The 19,799-nt window shown below is 40.7% G+C and overlaps 1 protein-coding gene across 6 annotated transcripts in view; it reads left to right on the top strand.

The window, feature by feature from the left end:
- LOC148009536 (Galactose oxidase/kelch repeat superfamily protein) overlaps window positions 1–19,799 on the top strand; it is a 173,040-nt gene that overhangs the window by 110,447 nt on the left and 42,794 nt on the right. For 5 of the 6 annotated variants that reach the window (XM_087672467.1, XM_087672463.1, XM_087672469.1 and 2 more), the window contains 8 exons: window positions 11,332–11,388; window positions 11,511–11,602; window positions 14,166–14,250; window positions 14,337–14,489; window positions 16,537–16,640; window positions 16,720–16,911; window positions 17,031–17,134; window positions 17,282–17,375. In XM_087672467.1, coding sequence (XP_087528593.1) covers window positions 11,332–11,388; window positions 11,511–11,602; window positions 14,166–14,250; window positions 14,337–14,489; window positions 16,537–16,640; window positions 16,720–16,911; window positions 17,031–17,134; window positions 17,282–17,375 — 881 coding nt within the window. Of the gene's footprint in view, window positions 1–11,331; window positions 11,389–11,510; window positions 11,603–14,165; window positions 14,251–14,336; window positions 14,490–16,536; window positions 16,641–16,719; window positions 16,912–17,030; window positions 17,135–17,281; window positions 17,376–17,491; window positions 17,816–19,799 lie in introns of those variants that run through there. The other variant, XM_087672468.1, reaches the window with a different exon arrangement.

Raw genomic sequence — 19,799 nt, 5'->3', positions numbered from 1 at the left:
TGTTGAGGCTGCACCTGCGGAGCTGGCTGCGGCCCCCCCTGCCGTCTCCCTCTCTGTCGTCTCTGGACCCGTATGAAGCCGTCAGTGTCCAGCTGTGGGCCTGTCGATGGAGCTGCCTTGGCTCCGAAGCGCGTACAGTTTGTTGCATGGTGCCCAAAGTCATGGCAGCGTAGGCACTACCCTGGTTGCCCGGTCAATGTGACCTGCTGCCTGCAGGAGTGACCTCCTGCCTCTATCTCTAGGAACTTGGGTATACTCTTTGTGTCTTTCATGACCACTTGTACCTTGGGGACTCCTGCAACTATCACAACATTTGTGAAGGAGGCAGGAAGAACTGTGTCGAAGAGCCGACCAAAGTCCTCCACTAATTGGCGGGAAAAGTAAAGTGACTAGGTGTCTGAGAAATTTGTTGTGAAGCTCAAATGACTCCACTGTGAAACCACTGTACCAAGGAACCATGTGAATGACCCCCTTCGTGGAGGCATAGGACGCTCTCCACTAACTCACGAGCTGTGTCTGTAGAGGTGAGACAAACCATGAAGATCCCATGGCCCATGAGGACTGCCTCCACGATCTGCGCTGTGCCAATGCGCAGTGTGGAGTGGAGCCAATCCCGAAGCTGGGCCTTGGCTGGAGAGTGACCTATTACCTAACGGAAAATCGCTGTTTCTTTAAGCTCCAGCTCTGTGGCGCAGACGGCCAAGAGCTGTTCCTCAGAGAGGACAACACGCAAGGTGTTTGATTGGGGGGCTCTCGCAGAATGCACCGACGTCCGACTAGAGGTTTCCATTGTGCTTTCCTATTGAGAACCTATCAAACACACTGCTGTATTGCCGGAGGAGGGAGTGTTGCTGCAAATGGAGGGAGCAACCGGGGGAGGGGTGGAGGGCGATGGCGAGGAGAAAGGGGGGGGTGGGGGGGATTCTGTTTTTTGATGCCGATAGAGGCGTTGGGCGCCACAGATGACGGCGTGGGAGGGTTGTAGGTAGGTGGCCGTAGGGTGGAGGAGATGGGAGAGAATGCGGGGGAGGTACCAGGGCGGGGGGGGGGGGGGAGGTACGAGGCGGGAGCCACTGGGCGGGGGGGTAAAGCGTGATGGGGGGGAGCCATAGGGTGGGGGGGGCAGCATGATGGCGAGGAGGGAGGGGCGCAGTGTGAAGGCAAGGAGGGGGAGGCGCAGCTTGATGACGAGAAGGGGGGGCAGCGCGATGGCAAGGAGACGGGCGAGAGGGATGGGGGAGGTGCAATGGCTAGTTAGCGGGGGTGTAGATCGATAGGGGTATGGGGGCGAGGGCAGCGGCACGTTGGTAGGAGCTGTTTAGTGATGCTAGGTACATAACTAACATCATGAAGAATTACCATCAAATTTACGAATCTCAAAAAGATTCTTTGTGTTAGATATAGATGCACTGCTAGCCATATTCAACAATAAAAGATTGCAATTAAATGCTGAATACTTTCAGTCAATGGCAAGGTTGCTAAATATAATGGCAAGTACACACACTTGTACTTCCAAAGGTGTCCAAGAAGCATATATTTTGCTGCAATTTCAGTCCCAAAAGGTGCTACAGCATGTATATGAATCAAATTTGATATATATGCATAAATGATGGCTCCCACTTCAATAATACATCACCGTAACGCCCAAATGCAATAATCCAAGTGCTGTATATAATACTATTTCATTGCATAATGAGCATTTAGCAATATATGTACCAAGAGAAGCTGTCCTTTTACAACATTTATTACATCCCAAGTCCAAATTTCTCCCACTTAGCAGTGAATCTACTGTAATTCCACTATCAAAGCACAAATCGGCTCAAAATGCATCATCGATGCAAAAAGCCTTAATTTTTGCAATAAATTTGCCCCCAATTGCATTAATTCATCATCTCGAGTTTCAAATATGGGCAAACGTTGCAGAAATTTCACAAGTTCTACAAAACCCCCAAATTTTGGGGTCCAATTGTGCGTAGATGACAGTCAAATTGGCTCAACCGAGTAAAATTTCACTTTTATAAGAAAAGCCCCAAAATTTTTGAAGCAAATGCGCTCAATGTCTGCAATTTTTGGGTAAGATGTTATTGTTTTGCATGACTAGCATGAAATCTGGGAAAAATGCCAAATTTTTAGACATGAATTTGCACAAATTTGGGCATTGTGTTATGGGGACGTGAAATTTTGAGATGCTTTAATCTTGCTAGTAACATTTAATGCACATGGCAGTTATTTCATGGGAACGGGCCAAGGACCCCGAGGATGCAGTGAGTGTTAAAGGCAAAAGTTGTGTTAAGTTATGCCAACTAGGTTTTGGTGGTCAGTTGGTGCTAGGTTGGACCCTAGGACAATTGTTTGGCCATTAAGTGTCAGTGGTGACACTAGGGACTAGCATTAATTAATTAATTAATGCTAGTCTAAGGGTCAGCAGAGGTTGGGAACCACTCCAAGTTGCAAATGGCCTAGCCAATTTCATTACAGATGGGCATGTTTAATTTTGGGCAGGGTAAAAAGGGCTGAAATTAATTTTCAGAATTAATTAATTCTGAAAAATTAATTTAATGGCTGAAAATGCATTAGGAAGGCTGCCACTTGGCAAAACTTTCCCATGCAACTAGGGAGAAGGTTGTTGGAGGGTGGTGGAAGCTGAATTGCAGCCATTCGGAGCTTGGTAGAGAGAGAGGAGGTGATCAGATTTGGCTCTGAGAGGCGACGACGACTGATTGCGCGCCGCGACAGGACAGGGGGCAGCAGGATTTCTCTTTTGCCTCAACTAAGGCGGCGGTAGAAGAGGAGGGCTTGTCAGGTGAGCTACTGTTTTACCCCCCTTCTGAAGTTGTTGGTGCCATCAGATTTGTCACTAGAGCTACGAATCAAAAGATACATTTCAGCTGATTTTCTCTCTTTCTACAACATTCTCTCATCTCCTCCTGTCTATGCTAAAGCATTCTCAGCAATTCTCAGCCATTGGTAGCACAGTACAGTCAAATTTGGTGGACAACAGAGAGTTTACTGCTGTAAACCCTAAATTACAGCAGTAATTAGGGTTTAGCAGCCACCTTGGGACCCGTGCCATCAGTCAAAGGCATTGTACACTAAAATGAGCACCGGAAATTCGTGGAATTGTGAGGATTTCAGATGCCAGCCCATCTATTGTGAACTTGGGCAGCATTTGACTAGTTGGGGTTCCATTAGAGCAAGTCCTGGTTGAAAATCAAGGGGCAATTTGCCCGAATGCTTTGCTGATTATTGGAACAGCAAGGGGCTTTTGAATCAGCCAAGGAGATCGTGAAATCTCGGCTTGTAATTTATCCATTAGCAATTGAAATTAAAGAAATACCGAAAGGGGTGCCGGTTTTGGGGCCAACAGGGTGTCCACTATCCAAGTTTATGAAGGTAAAGTGAGCATTTCAGTTTATGTTCATTTGTTGATTGCTGTAATTAAGTGCTTAATCAAGTTAAACCACCTTATCCGAGAAGGAAGGCCGGTTTCACATTGTGCTCATGCGTGTGAACCCCCATCACTGAGCAGGGGACCTGCTTGCTGAAAATAATTAAAAAATGTCAAAAAAGACTTAAGAAGTGTCGAAGAGGCAAGCCGTTGACCTGTCGACTGCCTGTGAGCTGTCGCCAGCTGAAAGCTGGCTTGAGATGCTGCATCAGGTCGCCGTTGACCTATTTGTGCCTTGCGACTACTGTCGCAGACTTGTTCATCACTTTCCTGCTTGTCACGGGCCTGTTCGTCGCCTGCCAGCCTGACACGATTGCTCTTGATTGCAAACATTGTCGCCTGGACAGAAATTGATACACCTACTGCAAACTCTCACGGCTGCATGCGTGCTGGTCAAACTAACCACCGATTGATCATGATTGCCTGTCTCTATCCTCGGGAAGCGCTGCGCATCAATTGAGGTGTATTCAGCAGTGAAGTGCATATAGAGAGTGGAGAGTCAAGAGATGGGTATGTATGAGTGTGGTACACACAAACAATAAAAAAATGTATTTATACTTAGGGTATGGTACACTAACACCGGCAAGGGTGTGTTCACATGTGCAAGTAAATATATACATGGGAGTAGCGTAAGGGCCTTTACACCTAACATATGGACTATCATTCTTAGGCTTAGGAACCAAGCCCATTTCATTCTCATAAGCAAGAAGATAAAGGCTGATCATATGGCATGATTGTTTCTGCAACACATCTTTGCGTATCAGGGCATGCCAAAGCAAATCATGTGTTATCGGGATCCATAGATGACCATTTTCTTTTGAAAGAGATTGTTTAAGAATGCAAGTACCATGCTGAAATTTTCTTTGTTCTTCCATCCACAAACATATGGTCAGTCCGAAGAGAAACTTCACAGTCTTGGATCTTTTGAGATACTATGTATCATAGCATTAGTCACAATGGGAGTAGTACTTACCTTTGGTTGAGTTTGTGTACAATAATATAGTGCATACTTTGATTGTTAAGGCTTTGTTTGAAGTTGTGGAGGGTGGCAAGAAAGTTATCCTGTTTTTCATATTAAAGATAAGATCTTTGGGGATGATCACACAGTTGAGAACATGGATATGGCTTCTGGGAAGGTTAAGCAAGGACTTTAGAGATTGCAAGAAAAGCTAAAAAGGGCAATTGATTGCCATAGATGTGCATTGCAGATTGCACAACACAACTATGTGTTGTTGCATTTTGAAAAGGAAAGATTGGAAAAGACATAGGGTAGAGAAAGATTGTGTCGGAAGCTAAATATGCATTACTATGGGGACTTTTAGGTATTGAAGAAGATTAGTAATGTTGCACATACACTGAAGTTGCAGCCACACTGGCGGATACATAATACCTTTCATGTGAGCTTGTTGAGGCCTTTTCATGGTGATGTGCTAGAGGATTTATATGCTGAAATTCAGCTGGAGATTGAGATGGATGAGATATTAGTACATGAGCACATTTTGGCATATAAGGAAAGGGAAGATTAGGAGTAAAGTTTCTAGGAGGTACTTGGTGAGGTTTCAAAATTACTCATTGATGGATGCCAAATGGATGGAAGAGTGTAACTTGGCAAACCACTTTTGGTTGTTGTAAATTTACCTAGAGGGCTTTTAGTTGGAGGCCTTTAGATTGAGCTCAGTCAAGTTTAATAGAGCAAGGGTCCAAAGCATTGCGTGATGCTTAAGGGGGAGGTAGTACTTCCTCTCCTCCAATGATGAACAACTATAGCGTACAGTGAATCTCACATGTATCCAACATGCATCCAAGATACTATTTGCTGACAGTATATCTGCTATGGAATCACTATTCAACTTATTGGTCACTCCGGTTGGTATGCATATGGATGTAGTTTTCACTGTGACTCTAAAACTATACATTTGCATTAGAGTATGATCACGAGAGGTTGGTTATCATTTGCTGGTTTCTAGTTGTTGATCATCTGTTTTTTGGTGGTATTCAATTGGTTTTTGTGGACAACAATGTGTTTCATGGATGCCATTGATAGTTCAACCATGGTTTATGCACAGTCCATGCTTTACCATGGTTGTTTGGCCAAAACATTTGTGATATGATAGTAATGGATGTATTCTACGAGGTTCTGCCAACAATTTTGGATTCCTTCAATATATTATATTGTGGCTATGCTGGCTGGACATTTTCAGCAAGCGTTTGATAATAGCATGGTTAAGCAATAGCAGCTGTTGTTGTTTTGCTACGACATCCGATGGGAAATTCTAGTGCAATATATCTTGCTTTTCACACATTGCAATGCAATCGAGGGTAATTGCAAGGATTTCAAAGGGAAGATCTGTCATGGAGACATGAGTTTTTGATGCTTTGGTTAGCATTTGATTTAGTTATTAGTCAAATGTGCAAATGTGGGGTGCACGTGTTGTGCAAGTTAGTTAAGTGACAATTACAGGTCGAGGACATTGAGAAGTCAGTGGTGGACACTTTCTTACCATCTTCCACAACCTCAAATGGAGCCTTACGAGTATGAATTGTGCTATTATTTGCAATCTCAACCAAAGGTAAGTACTACTCTCATTGTGTTTTATGCTCTAATAGATAGTATCTCTAGAGATCCAAGACTTTGGAGTTTGCCTCTTTGAGCTGATCTATTTGTGGATGGAAGGATGAAGAAAATTGTAGTGTGGTACCCATATTTTCAAACAATCCCTTCCAAAAGAAGTTGATCATCCGTGGATCTCGATCACTTATGTTTGAGTCACGCATGTCGTGATACTTAAATATGTGTTGCATAAACAATTGTGCCATATGATCAACCTTAATCTTCTTGCGTATGGGAATGAAGTGGATCTGCCTATTGAACCTACATATGATAGTCAAAATCCCATCATTCCCAATAGAAGTTCTTGAAAAATCAAAGATAAAATCCATAGCAATGCTTTGCTAGGGCCTATTGGTGTATAGGCAAGGGCTGCAATAAACTTGGCACCTTCTACATACTTTACCTTTTGGTAGAAAATACATGTATGGGCAAACTACCTGACATTGTGTCTCAAAACAAGCCAATAGAAAAATTGCTTCACTATCTTAACTAGAGCATCAATACCTCTATGCTCTGCATAATGAGGAGCATGACTCTATCATCATTGTTGACCTCACTTCATGACACACAATCACCTATGCATCATCAAAAATCCATCTCTCAACATATAATGCACATGCTTTTGGCCACTACTAAGATGATCACAAACATTAGAAAAATTGAAATCAATAGCATATTGATCCTTCATGGCATTCAATTTGTGTGATAAACTATATTGATAGCCAAAATATGAGGCTTACGAGATAGTGTATCAGCCATTACATTGTTTTGCTATCTACATACATAATTCGAAAATGAAAAGTAGAGAGAAAACTTATCCATCTTATATGTTTCCTAGACAACTTAGTTTGAATGAGAAAGTAGCACAATATCTGACGATTTGTTTGTACACAGAGATTAGCATCCAACCGATAGTGTTTCCAAGTCAAAAGTGTATGAATTACAGCCAACAGTTTCTTCTCATTGACCTAAACATTCTTCTTTGCACCATGGAGAACTTGGCTCTCATGGGCCACTATATGACCATCTGCATTAAAACAATCTCAATGTTTCAGAAAGCATACAATGGAGATGCTATTTCAGCGAAGTTACGAACCTAGAAAGTTGTGGTTCTCACAAACATTCCTCAAATATAGGCATAAATGTATTGCCTAAAAAGAACTCACTTTTTTTACATTTATCACCAAATGATGCTTACACAAGTCATTGAACACATGTCCTAGTACCTTCTATGCTCCTCTTCATTCTTTGAGCGTACAATTATGTCATCAAACAATGTTTCCACAAATGCTCTATATGGTCTAAAAATCTTGTCTATCATATGATGAATATGCGAGGAGTGTTGCTAAGTCCAAATGGCATGACAAGAAACTCATATAATCTAAAAGATGTCTTGAAAGCTATCTTTGGTGCATCCTCTAGTCTAATGTGTATCTAATACGTATTTGAGGATATCCTATTTTCAAATCAATGGGGCTAAATATGGTTGATCCCTACAACTTATCCATGATACTACCGATCCATGGAATTGGAAATCGATTCTTAATTATGATTTTATTTAGAGCACAATAATCAATGCACATATGCCATGAATCATTCTTATTGTGTATGAAAAGCACAAGTGAGTAAAAAGGGGATAAGCTAGGCTGAATCAATCCTTTTTGTGATAGCTCATTAATCTAGCTTATTATGAAACTGACCTTCCTTCTTTGAAAGGGTGCTAATGACCTGATTTAACATTGACTGTAACAAACATAAAATTCACATAAACTAAAATGAAATTGTTACCAATTAATCTTAGACATTGGATATCCAACTGGTCTCAAAATTGGCGTCTCTTGCAATATTTCTTTAGCTTCTGTTAGAATTGGATGAAGTATACTAAGATTCAACTCCATTCTCCTTCACTATCCAATCCCTTTTATTGCTAAAAGCGAACAATAAGCCTTCAAACCAATTTACCCCTTGGTTTGATTGGGGATTGGCCATCATTCGCTTCTTTAACAATAAAATTTGCCCCAAATCCAATGTTGACTCACTGGCCTCTTAAAATTCTCTGAAGTGCTCGAATTTCAGTAATTGAATTTCAAGTTCTAAGCTCCAATTTCTAAGCAATCCTCTCAAGGTGGCTGGTAAATCCTAACTTTTGTTGTAAGTTAGGGTTTAGCGGCAAAATTTTTTAATTGCACCCTCCTAGGACTAAATTTGGGTGAGATCGCTTGAGGTAAGCTGTAAATTGGTTGAGAGGATAGAGAATAAGCTAGAGGAAGAGAAATTTCAGAGCTTCATTGCCAAAATTGACTGAAATTCAATGCTTCCATACTATGAATGGTTGATTGACTGCAGTGAGACCTACAATGGAGCCGAATATGCAGCTGCTAGCCTGTGGGATGATCAATTTTTGCTGGTCACCAGCTTCTGGGAGTCCTTAGTCAGCTGTTGCTTGCCTCCTATGTACTTGCAAATGGCTAGAACGACCTCCAAGCAAGCATCTACAACAACTCGATCTCTCTCTTCCTTCCTTCAACTCTTAGAATGCTAGAGTGAGGTTTCCCTAGCCTCCAATAGTCTTTTTTTCTCTTGAATGGGAAGGTTTTGCCTAGTGGCATCCTTTTGATGGAACTTATTAAAAGGTCAAGCAGATACTTTAAAGATTGCAAGAGAAGCAAAACAGGACAGCTAATCACCATAGACATGCTTTGCGGTTTATAGAGAGTAATTATGTAATGTTGAGTTTTGAAAAGTAAAGGCAGAAAAAGATGAAAGGTAGAGACAGATTGTATTCAAAGGTGAGTATGTGTCATGGACACTTTCAAGTGTTGGAGAAGATATACTTAAATTGCCTCTACATTGTTGGATACATAATGCCTTTCATGTGAGGCCTTTTCATGGTGATATACCAAAGGATATTTATGTTGAAACTTAGCCTAAGGTTGAGGAGCTGAATGAGATATTGGCACCTGAGTAGATTTTGGCACATAAGGAAAGACAGATCTGAGGTAAAGTTTGTAGGAGAGATTTGATAAATGGATGGAAGAGGGTGGCTTGATTGACAATCCTTAGTTGTTGGAGCTTTACCTCGATACTTTTCAGCTAGAGTCTACCTTGGATTGAGCACAATCAAGTTCAGTAGAACAATGGTCTAGAGCATTATTTGGTGCTTAAGGGGGAGGTAGCACTTTCACTCTTTTGATAATGGACAACTCTAATATATAGTGGATCTTGGATGCATTTAGTATGTATCAAAGGTGCAGTGGTGACAATATGTCAGCCATGGGATCACTTTTGAGTATTCTAGTCAGTATAGTTTCTATGCAAATGGGTATGGTTTTCATTGCAGCTTTGAACCTGTACATTTGTATTGGATTATGAGATTGCCTCTCAAATGTTTGTTTTTAGTTGATGATCGTCAGTTATTAGTGGTATTCAGCTAGTTTTTATGGACAACCGTGTGTTATTTGATACCATGAGGTTTTGGCAGCAGTTTTTTGAAAACTTTTAGTATATATGTTTTGATTATGCTAGGCAGAATTTTCAATCAAGTGTTTGGCAGTAGCATGGTTAAGCAATAGTAGCCAATGTTCTTTCAATATGATACCTTATGAAAAATTCTAGTGCACTATATTAGTTTTGGCACAATGTAGTGCAATCGAGGATGATTGTAAGGATTTCAAGGGGGAATCAATACAAGGACATGTATTTTTGATGCTTTGCTTTGCATTTGGCTTAGACATTAATTAAGTTGTGCACATGGGGTGCACATATGATGTGTAAGTCAACTAAGTCACAATGATGAGCGTAGAACCCCAAGAAGTCAGTGGGTGTTAAAGGCAAAAGTTGTAAGAAGTTATATTGGTTAGGTACTAGGTGGTGCATGGTGATAGTTTGGGCCTAGGATATTTAGTTAGCCATTAAATGTTAGTGGTGACATTAGGAACTAGACATTAATTAATTAACTAATACTTGTTTAGGTTAAATAAAAAGACCACTTGGAAGTCAAAATGACCTAGCCAATTTAAGTGTGGAGTATTCGGAAACAATAGCTGAAATTTGTAGGAATTGCTAGATATGTCAACATGCCATTTATGCAATTGGATTTGGGGTTCATTTTGACCAGCCAAGGGACAGCTGGAGGCCAAGTCTTAGCTTCTAGTTGAACAAGTATTGGTTCTTGATCAACATCTCCTTTGGAATTGCCTCACCAGGAGAGTACTATTTTGGATATACTTTCTCAACAGTTGCATGCCAGAATTCAAGTGTACAGATTTGGCAGATTCTCCTTTCTATTAGGCAGATTTTCATCTCAAGTAACAGAATACTCCAAATTCTCCACATTGGCTAGATTTTTGAGCTTTGTGGACAAGTTGGACTTGATGGAATCATGCATTCTTGGGAGTTCAGTCATTCCAACCCTACAAACATGGGCTCGCTGCAGCCTGCAGCAATCTGTATACAATAGCTCTCATGTTGTTCGTATAGACACTTCTCATATGGATGTGTCTTATCACTGTTTTTGATTTTGAAAAGAGTAGACATTGTCACAGTGTCTTCTTTGTTCATAAAATGAGGTAATGAATAGTGGCTTCAAAAAAGAAAGTGTAAAGAACGCACGCATTCATACACTTTTAGGAGCTTTTTGGTGCCCTCTGACTACCATATCTTACATCTTACATTCTGTTAATTGAGAGGAACATGAACTGTTTTTCCATTGCTTTTGATATTTTAATGGCCAATATTATACTTTGTTGGGTCTTTGTACATTAGCATATTGGACAGTGATTTACAGAAATACAGTGTGTGTGGAGACATGAAGAAGGGTTGAGCCAGATGTAAACGAGCTGCACATAAAGAACATATAAATAGCTCCTCCAAATCTGATTTTTCTCACCATTGATGTCCTTATAAAATCTTTAGTCCATGAAACTCACTGCTTGAGGATAGGAGACAGTAGATTTATACTATTCTTAAGGAACAACATCAGTGGGGAGGCCTGTATTTTTGACTTGAGTCTTGAGGGTTAGTGGGAATGTGATTGTGTAGTAGGGAGACCCCATGGACTGGCTTGCCAAAATCATTGATAAAAACACACATGCTTCACATGTATGTGATGGATTATAATACTTTTAACTTCTTGAGAACTATGTTCAGAACGTGTTGTTCACGATATTGAAAAATTCTGCTGCATAGCACCATTAACCCATATGACATCTGATGTTATCAGTTTGAGTTATAGCTAATATGCTTGCTTCTGGTATGCGTTTTTGTGTTCTAGGTGGTGGAGGGCCAATTATGGGGGATTTATGGGCACTCAAGGGGCTGTTTGATGAAGGTCAGGTCTTAGACTTGTATGCTTTACTGCTTCTGCGAACCATTTATCTTAGGAAGCTCTGCTGCCAATGTTTTCTATCAATTCAAGGTTTTGAGAGGAATGCATCTTTTTCTGGAAGAAAGAGAAAGAGGTGCCAGCATGGACTCAATTGAAGCTACCTGGGCAAGCTCCAGCTCCTCGTTGTGGTCATACAGTTACTTCTGGAGGTCATCAGGTAACTTGAAATTGGTGTCTATTACATTAGAATTTTACTGTTCAATACCACAGTTGGAATATTTTCTCATTTCCAGCAGTATTATAAAAGCCAGCGTATTAGTGTTTTTAATTTTGGTGATGTCTATGGTTTCTTAATCGGTTTACTGAATAAAAGAGTGAAACAAAGTTCTCAAAGATTGCAGGCATGTGTAGATCAAAATAGGACCCAATGGCATAGTTCTCTAAGATGCTAAGCAAAGCTGTGAAACAACTCTGCAGCTAATTGTGAATATATTCTATCACCTGTCATACCTTTGTTACCAAAACTGAAGCTTGGAAAGCCTTGTTTAGGCAGAATCAACCGGTGGGAGACCTTGGTGCTTGCAAGCTGTGATGACCTCACAACTGATCCATGGGCCCCTTTTATAGATGAAGCAGCTGCGCGTTTGCCTACTAGCTTTTGCATTTGGTTTTTCTGGCTTTTGGTGTGGTTTTTTTTCATGATTTTTTTTTTTTTTTTGGGGGGGGGGGGGGGGGGATGTATCGGGAGAGGAGGTGGCCCAGCAGGGTGGAAGTAATCGAAAGAGAGGAGTTGAGCAGGGTTGGCGGACTGGCAGGATGTGAAGGAAAGAAATGCAGGAGGAAAGGAAGGGAAATAGTGGAACTATGGATAGGAAACTTGGGAAAGTTTGATTTTCTAGTTTCTATGGATATTGAAAAACTCAAATTAAAAGCTTCCAATTGGACTATGTTAATAGAATTAATCGTCACTACCAAAAAATTGTTTGTGAAGCTAGCACATATACCACAAGATGTTGTGATACCACTTGTAACACAATTGCATTACTACGTAAGAATCAATAGAATAATAAAATAGTTGTAGTAGAAACTCATGAATAAAGATAGACCAAAAAGTAGATTTAAAAACTTGATATGACTTATTCATATTGACATCATAGATACACATTTGATACATAATCAAATAGTTCAAAAATCATCCAAATTAAAGTTTAATCTCAAGGAATAATTGGATGAATCACGATCTAAACTAAATTTGAAGTATACTCGATTCACAAGCTAGGCACAAAGAGTTGTTTTCTTACGATCATAATCATGTGTATGGAAAGCTAGTGATAGAGCAGGCAAATAAGATTTTCCTATAAGAATCAAGAAAGACTTGCTTGTTATGAAATATACAAAAAGATATTCTCAATCTAAAGCGATAGACTACTCATCAATTTTATAATAAAGAGAGATAAAAATTCTTAACAATATGCTTTAACTTAGATCAAGTATATTATCTTTGAAGAGAGTAGATGTTGATGATTAGAAAAACACTCAACTTAGATCAAGTATATTATCTTTGAAGAGAGTAGATGTTGATGATTAGAAAAACACTCTTTGAGAGAGATCGAACTTGGAACATGCACTTTTGGTGGAGCTTCATCCATTTGACCATGGCGGAGCTATATTAATATACGTGAAGGATCTCAATTATAATCTTAATATCGCTCTCAATTTTACTCATAATCTCAATTTCAATCTTAATCTCAATGTGTTGATCATCATATCTTCTTTATGTAGACTTGTGCAATAAATATGTAAATAATCTCTATATCTCTCTTTTCAAAACAACTTCAAGATAACAATAAAAAATATCCATAACTTCATACTTTGAACTGCAATTTCGGTATCTGAATAGTCGAAGTTAGATAATTTGAGCAAAACAAGATTTCTAATGCAAGCCATTTCTATAGAAGTGTCCTTGAATCATGAACTGTGAGAGTTTTAAAATTATAATAACTATTAAAAAAAAAACTTTAAGTTGATATACTTTTGACTTTAAGTTTATAAGCTAATTCACTCTTTACATTTCTCTTTTCAAAAAACATGCTTGTCTTTTTATATGTTTAAATATAAATAGATTATTATAACTATTCAAATATCTAACCATGATAAGTAAAGTAAAAGAAAAGTGAAATATTACATTTGTTACTATAATATTTTTTTTTGTGATATGTATGAATTATAATGTTTGAGTGCTGATCCATAATATAGCTTGTCCAAAGACTAACTTTGACATAAGTGTCAAGTCAATAATGGATCATGGATAGTGAGGCTATGATGGCAAATCAACTCACTATCCATGATCCATGATCCATGAGGCTATTCTTAATTGACTCTTATGTATTATCACTCAAGCTTAATTGGCCTTTCTTTGTTTAAGAGAGAGTTCCATAGAGGTTTAAAACCTCTTTCCCTAGTTGAAACTTAAAATAATCCCTATATAAAAAAAAACTCGTCCCCCCTTGAAAGAAACTTACGAAACATGTTTTTGATATTTCGTTCTAAACATTTCTAACATTTCTGGCTGCTATGGTTTTTACTAGGACTTGTCTGAATGTGTAAGCATGCTCAACACTTATTACTAGTAACAATTTTCTTCATCAAAGGCAATAGTAGTATGTCATCCCAGTCCTCAGCATGCTTTTGAGTGGTGCTTTTGGTGTTTGACATTTTTGACCCAATTGAAGTTTATTTGCATTCTTGTTCTGTTATGTAATCTTGTTGGTTTAATGCAGCTTTTGGTGTTTGGAGGTCATGGAACTGGTGGATGGCTGACTCGCTATGATATTTATCACAATGACTGCATTGTTTTAGATCGTGGTAGGTTCAACCAAACTGTATTAATTTTTTGGTGTTTGTTGAGATAATTGTCTACATGCTCACAGTTTTTCTTGAACTACTTGCAGCCGCAGTACAATGGAAGAAAATTTTACTGAATTGCGAGTCTCCCGCTCCTCGAGCATACCATTCCATGACGCGAATAGGAACTCAATTCCTGCTAATAGGTGGCTATGATGGCAAATCAACGTTCGGTGACTTCTGGTGGCTTGTATCAGAAGGTTATGCATTGTCCTTATTTCATGATCACTGGTTTGATTTCCTATTATGCTCATTATTTTGGTAGCTGCTTTGTTGATTAATTTCTAATGCTTCTTTTTGTACACTTAGGCTGACATTGTTTGAAAGTCCTTGTAAAGGCAAACACAGAAATTTAGAATCAAGAGAGGTGTGTCTTCCCAAAAGTCCAGAAGATGACCTCAAGATTGACCTGAATTCCAGGAGATTGCTTTATGGTTGTTATGAGTAGAGCAATCTTGTCAATAGGCTGATCATTGAATATCATATTGTTGTTATTAACCAACAGAGCCTAGAGTGCCAGAGTCTTCAGAAAACAACCATAAGGGAGCAAGACATTGCTATAGCAGCTAAGTATTCGGAAGTTTCTTGGTAAGGGATAACTACGGAACTCCTAGCCAAAGTGCATTGAAAGACAAACATACATCCCTAGAATATATGTCTAACGGACACACAGTGAATAATTCATTCACTGAGAAAGCTCCCACACCAAAAAACCCCATCAAGTATCTCCAATGTTTTCTCAATACTTAGCTTCCACCAGGCATGTGACTCTGTTGAAGGTAACAAGAGTTGATAACCATTCGATGCAATAATATGACACTCAGCAATTGTAGTAAAATTGGGATGGCCACACTGGAATGTCAAGTACAAAAGCCTTGTTATCTGGATGTGAATTAAGGGTCCCATGGATGTAGATGGCACGCCAAGAGGTTTATAATGCAGGAAAGGATTGGCTCACACATTTGTTAGTCCCTTTTTCTCATTCGATGTTCATATATCACCTATACCTTCCCCAACACACAGCCACATTTTAATATATCTTCTGCACCACCCTCGACATATAGCCATGTTTTAATATTGTTAAAACCAATTTTCAGTTACTGATTTTCCAGGAAAAGGATCCTTCTAGCAATTAAAAAGGCCTAAAGAGCTACAATGATTCCATTATGCTTCTACATAAAGGCATAAATAATTATTAGGTGCTCTCTGGTTGGTTGCTCTAAAGAAACCCCACTTACATCCTAGCGTTTTTGGTTTACAGCAGATACTTGGCATTCCAAGCCCTCCTATTTCCTCTTAACACCAATATCTACTCCCCTGCTAGGGATCTCACTGTGGTTTCTTGCATAACTTGTCTAATGCTCGATTTGGTAGCTCCTCATATAAGAGATTAGGAAGGGAAGGGAAAAACCAGAGTCTTGGTCTATAGAGTGAATGGGATAATTGCACTATAAAAAGAAGTGAAATGGCATACTTGCAAGCAAAAAGACATTCCCTGAAACTAGCCTCTTAAAAGTATATAATTTACTGGGAAAACTTTCTGCTGGTTTCTAGGCTGCACTCCATTGACAAAATCTGTGTCACCCAGTCTATGCCAATCAACAAGTGATTGATGCTAAGGGTTGATTAAAACATGAATATATCACTCTGCAACAAATGAAAGCACGTGTGGTTTCACAACTCTGTCCATTCTGTAAATGAGTTGTGGACCCAGAGTTGGGATACTGGGTGTTTCTAATGTAAAAGAGTAACCTACAATTGGATATGTGGGACATTTTACTTCTTTCAAATGAACCTCCACCTTCATCTTGTCTAGATTAGTCATGTATTGTGATTCCTTATTTGCCATTGCTATGCAATAATTGGGGTTTTTGGAAGTTAAATGTTGCTCTCCTTTTAAGCGTCTACCAGGATCTCAGTGTAGGTGAAGTGATTCAGTTCACAGACGACAACTCATCCCTCTTTAGCCATTGGCTTCTGCTTGCATTGCAGAACCTGTAGGTTCTATCAATATTCATAAGTCATCTAAATTTTTCTATCTTGATTTTTAAAAATTTGCTTGCTTGCCAGAACCACTTTTTTATATCAGCAAAATAGCATAATGAAAACAAGCAGGAAAGTAAAATTGGGCTTGTAAAAAATTATGACACAAGTCAAAAGATTTTGTTAGGGATGAAAAACAACAGTTTCAAAATGCTTTGCTCTTAATATTTCCAGACACTGCTAATTCTGCTTCAGCTGCAACAGATGATCCAATGGCTAAGAGAGCACTGCAATCTCAAAAGCAACCAGATGCTGCATCTGGAAAGCACTTAGGCTCTAGTTCACCTTTAGCAATAAGGAGCAGCATGGTATAACCTTTTAATGTTAATCAGGCTGGATGGAAAAAGATCAGACATGGTTTCATTTCTCATAAGTTTCTGTCCACAGGCCATTGAGGAAGGACTTTTATCTCCATTGGTAGAGCTGCGAAGACAGCTAGGCTTATCCCCTATTGCTATTATTCCTGAGATGTCTGATTTTAAAGCAGTCATTGAACAAGTTGACAAAGAATTGGCAGATCTAGGCTCTGAATTACTTGGAGGCCAGGCACATTCTGATGATAAACTTTCTTTAATCAGGGTAATTTTCTCTTTTGGTGATTAAACTTTGCAGAATAAGTGTGGTTGGGTCACTGAATTTCTTTGGTCTGCTAGAAATTTCACTTATTTCAATGACATTATGTATACTATTGTGTCAAGTCCATCCGCAAACATTGGGGTGAATGTGATGCCAAACAAATTCGATTGAGGGAGTTGGGACCATTGCTTCACGACTATCAAAGACTAATAGTTTCCGTCCAAGAGTAAGCAATCTGTCCTCCAAGTTTTGAATACCAGTTCTTTTGTGCTTCTTTTAGTTACAGATCTACAAAATTATTCTGCAATGGGTTTTATCTGGTACTTGGACAAGAACCTGGATTTAAAGCAAATTCTTCACAATGGATTTTCAGGGAGCAGTGGAGGCTATCAGAAGCTATGAATGGCAATAGAAGTGTGCAAAAAATCAGCACTTACCGATTCTTTCATTTGAAGAATGCTAGACAGGTAAGCTAGAATTTGTATCTTCTTTGAGTGATTCCAATAGTTTCTCAGTGCTTGAAAAAGATGCTGATCATAAGTTTTCTGGTGGTTTGACTACACAACATTAATGTTGTCATTAGGAGGAACTAGTCAAAGGTATGCAAATTGAAGAAGGCTCTTTATGGACTTCAACAGGAACCTTGAGCTTGATATGAGAAGTCAAGTTGGCTTGAAGTTTTCGCAGTAGTTTAACTGAGAGTACACTCTATACGAGGAAAGACAAAGGCTATCTATTGGTCACAAACTTATGTGCCGATGATTTGTTGCTTGCCCAACAAGATGAGGCTGAAATTTCAGCCTTCAAAGTGTTAGCTTTTGGGTGATGAAATACAGCTAGAATGTGCTGAAAACATTTCGGTCTTATGCATGTCAGCATGTAGCTATTTCTATAGAACTTGCCTTACATCTTAGTCTTCAAGATACATGTGATGCATTGATGCATCCTTAAATCAATAGGCTGTTTGGCATCTTCTTTATTTGGCCACATCAACTGAATATGTAGTTTGCAGTGACAGATTACTAGACCGGATGATTGGCATGAATATGCTCGCACACTTTATGATGTTTCTAGCCAAGATCCTATGTCACTCCCCTTGACCTCAAGACTACCAAATTACAGATTTTTCATAGAAAAAAAAGTGAGGAATGCCCTATGGAAATTGAAAAATGGAAAAGCCCAAGATCATGATGGTTTAGTAGTAGAATACTTAATGCATGCTTGTGATATCTTGGCACCCATAGTTTTTCCATACGTGAATCAAACGTCAAACGCAAACGCGTATGAAAGTATGAAACGAGTATGATTCAGATTCTAGACCTGAATCATACGTGACCCTAATTTTTTAACATATTCTTAACAAAATATGAGAAAAATACACAACTTAGATATGATAAACATGATAAACATGTGCTAATTTCAAAATAAAAGAACAATGCACAACTCTTGAACTTTGAACTTAATTTTCAGCCACTGTGCAATGACCAGTCACTGCAGTGTGCACTGTGCACTGTAGTCCCAGGCTCCAGCCTCCAGGTTTGTAACCTCGAATCTCAATATTCAGCCTTCAGGTCTGTAGACTGTGAAGTTGTGAACAGTGAAGAGTCTGGACTTTGAAGACTCACTGCAGTCTGCACTGCTCAGTGCTCACAGGCTGAAGCCTGAGAGAGAGAGAGAGAGAGAGAGAGAGAGAGAGAGAGAGCTATGGAGGAGCTCGATCTGATGCTGACTCGCCCCTGTACCTGTGCTGCTGCTATCTGCCGCCGTCTGGCCGTCGCCCGCAGGCCCGTCGCCTGCCTCTGAAGCCGCCGTCGCTCGCAGGCCCGTCGCCTGCCTCTGAAGCCCGCCGTCGTCAGCGCCTGTTCGTAGCCGTTTGCAGCCGCCGTCTGGCCCGTCGTCCTCGCTTCCTGCCTGCAAACGTCCGCCTGCGCGCGGGCGCCTCCCTGTGGAGGCGCAGGTTTCGCCGCCGACGCCCGTGTTGGCTAGGGCAGCCCGTCGTTTCCTGCAGTCGTCGCCTGGTTGACCTGCGGGTCCTGGTCGGTGGTCGCTGTCAGGCCTGGGCGCTGTAGCCCGCCTGCTCGCCACAGATCGTCCTCTGGTCTGCGTCACCTCTCAGCCCGCTACAGCGACTTGTCTTCAGCTTTGCGCCCCTGCCTGCTTGCGCAACCAGCACCACGTGCCCAGGCCTGTGCGACTCTGCGTGGTCCCCTGTGCGCAGGGCTCAGGCAGAGAAAGCGAGAGAGAGAGCAAGCAAATCGGGGCTGCTGTCACCTGTGCTGGCCCTGGGCGCCCGTCAACGTCACCTGCACACTGCCTACCTGGCGCACCAACGTGACCTGCACACTGTCTACCTGTAACCGTGCTGCGCTGCATTGTGGAAGCCCTGACCAGAGAATCGCCAGGATCAAAGGGTGTGCTTGCAGAATACGTCCCTGCACAGGCCGGGACACGACAGTTTAGGGACAGGCAGATAGACATTTTACAAGGACAGATCTGTGCCGAGGAGGCAGCAGATTATTGAAGAGCAGAGACTGTAGACAGTGCATCCTGCTGCTGCAGTGAGGGAGCGAGCGAAAGAGAGAAGACAGCGGTATGGCTGGCCTGGATATGGATTTTCTCGACCGGACGGTGGCAGCCCTTGGCCCTGATTCCGATACCGAGGAGCCGGAGGATATGGTGCCATGCACGGAGGAGCCGCCTCCGGGTTCTGAACTGCCGCCGGCAGGCAAACGCTCTAAGCACACTTCAGACGAGCCAATGGGTCCTCAGGACCGTTCCTATGCGCAGGTTGCCTCCGAACCTGTGGATTCGCAGGAAATAGACTGGGAGCATTTGCTGGACTTTGCCAATACTCTGCTTGGCGATTATGTCCAGCATAATAATGAAACTTT

This window comes from Lygodium microphyllum, chromosome 30 (assembly GCF_053477565.2).
Source record: "Lygodium microphyllum isolate KBCC chromosome 30, Lygodium_microphyllum_v1.1.10, whole genome shotgun sequence".
NCBI classification, from domain to species: Eukaryota; Viridiplantae; Streptophyta; class Polypodiopsida; order Schizaeales; family Lygodiaceae; genus Lygodium; species Lygodium microphyllum.
This window is presented reverse-complemented; position numbering and strand designations above follow the sequence as displayed.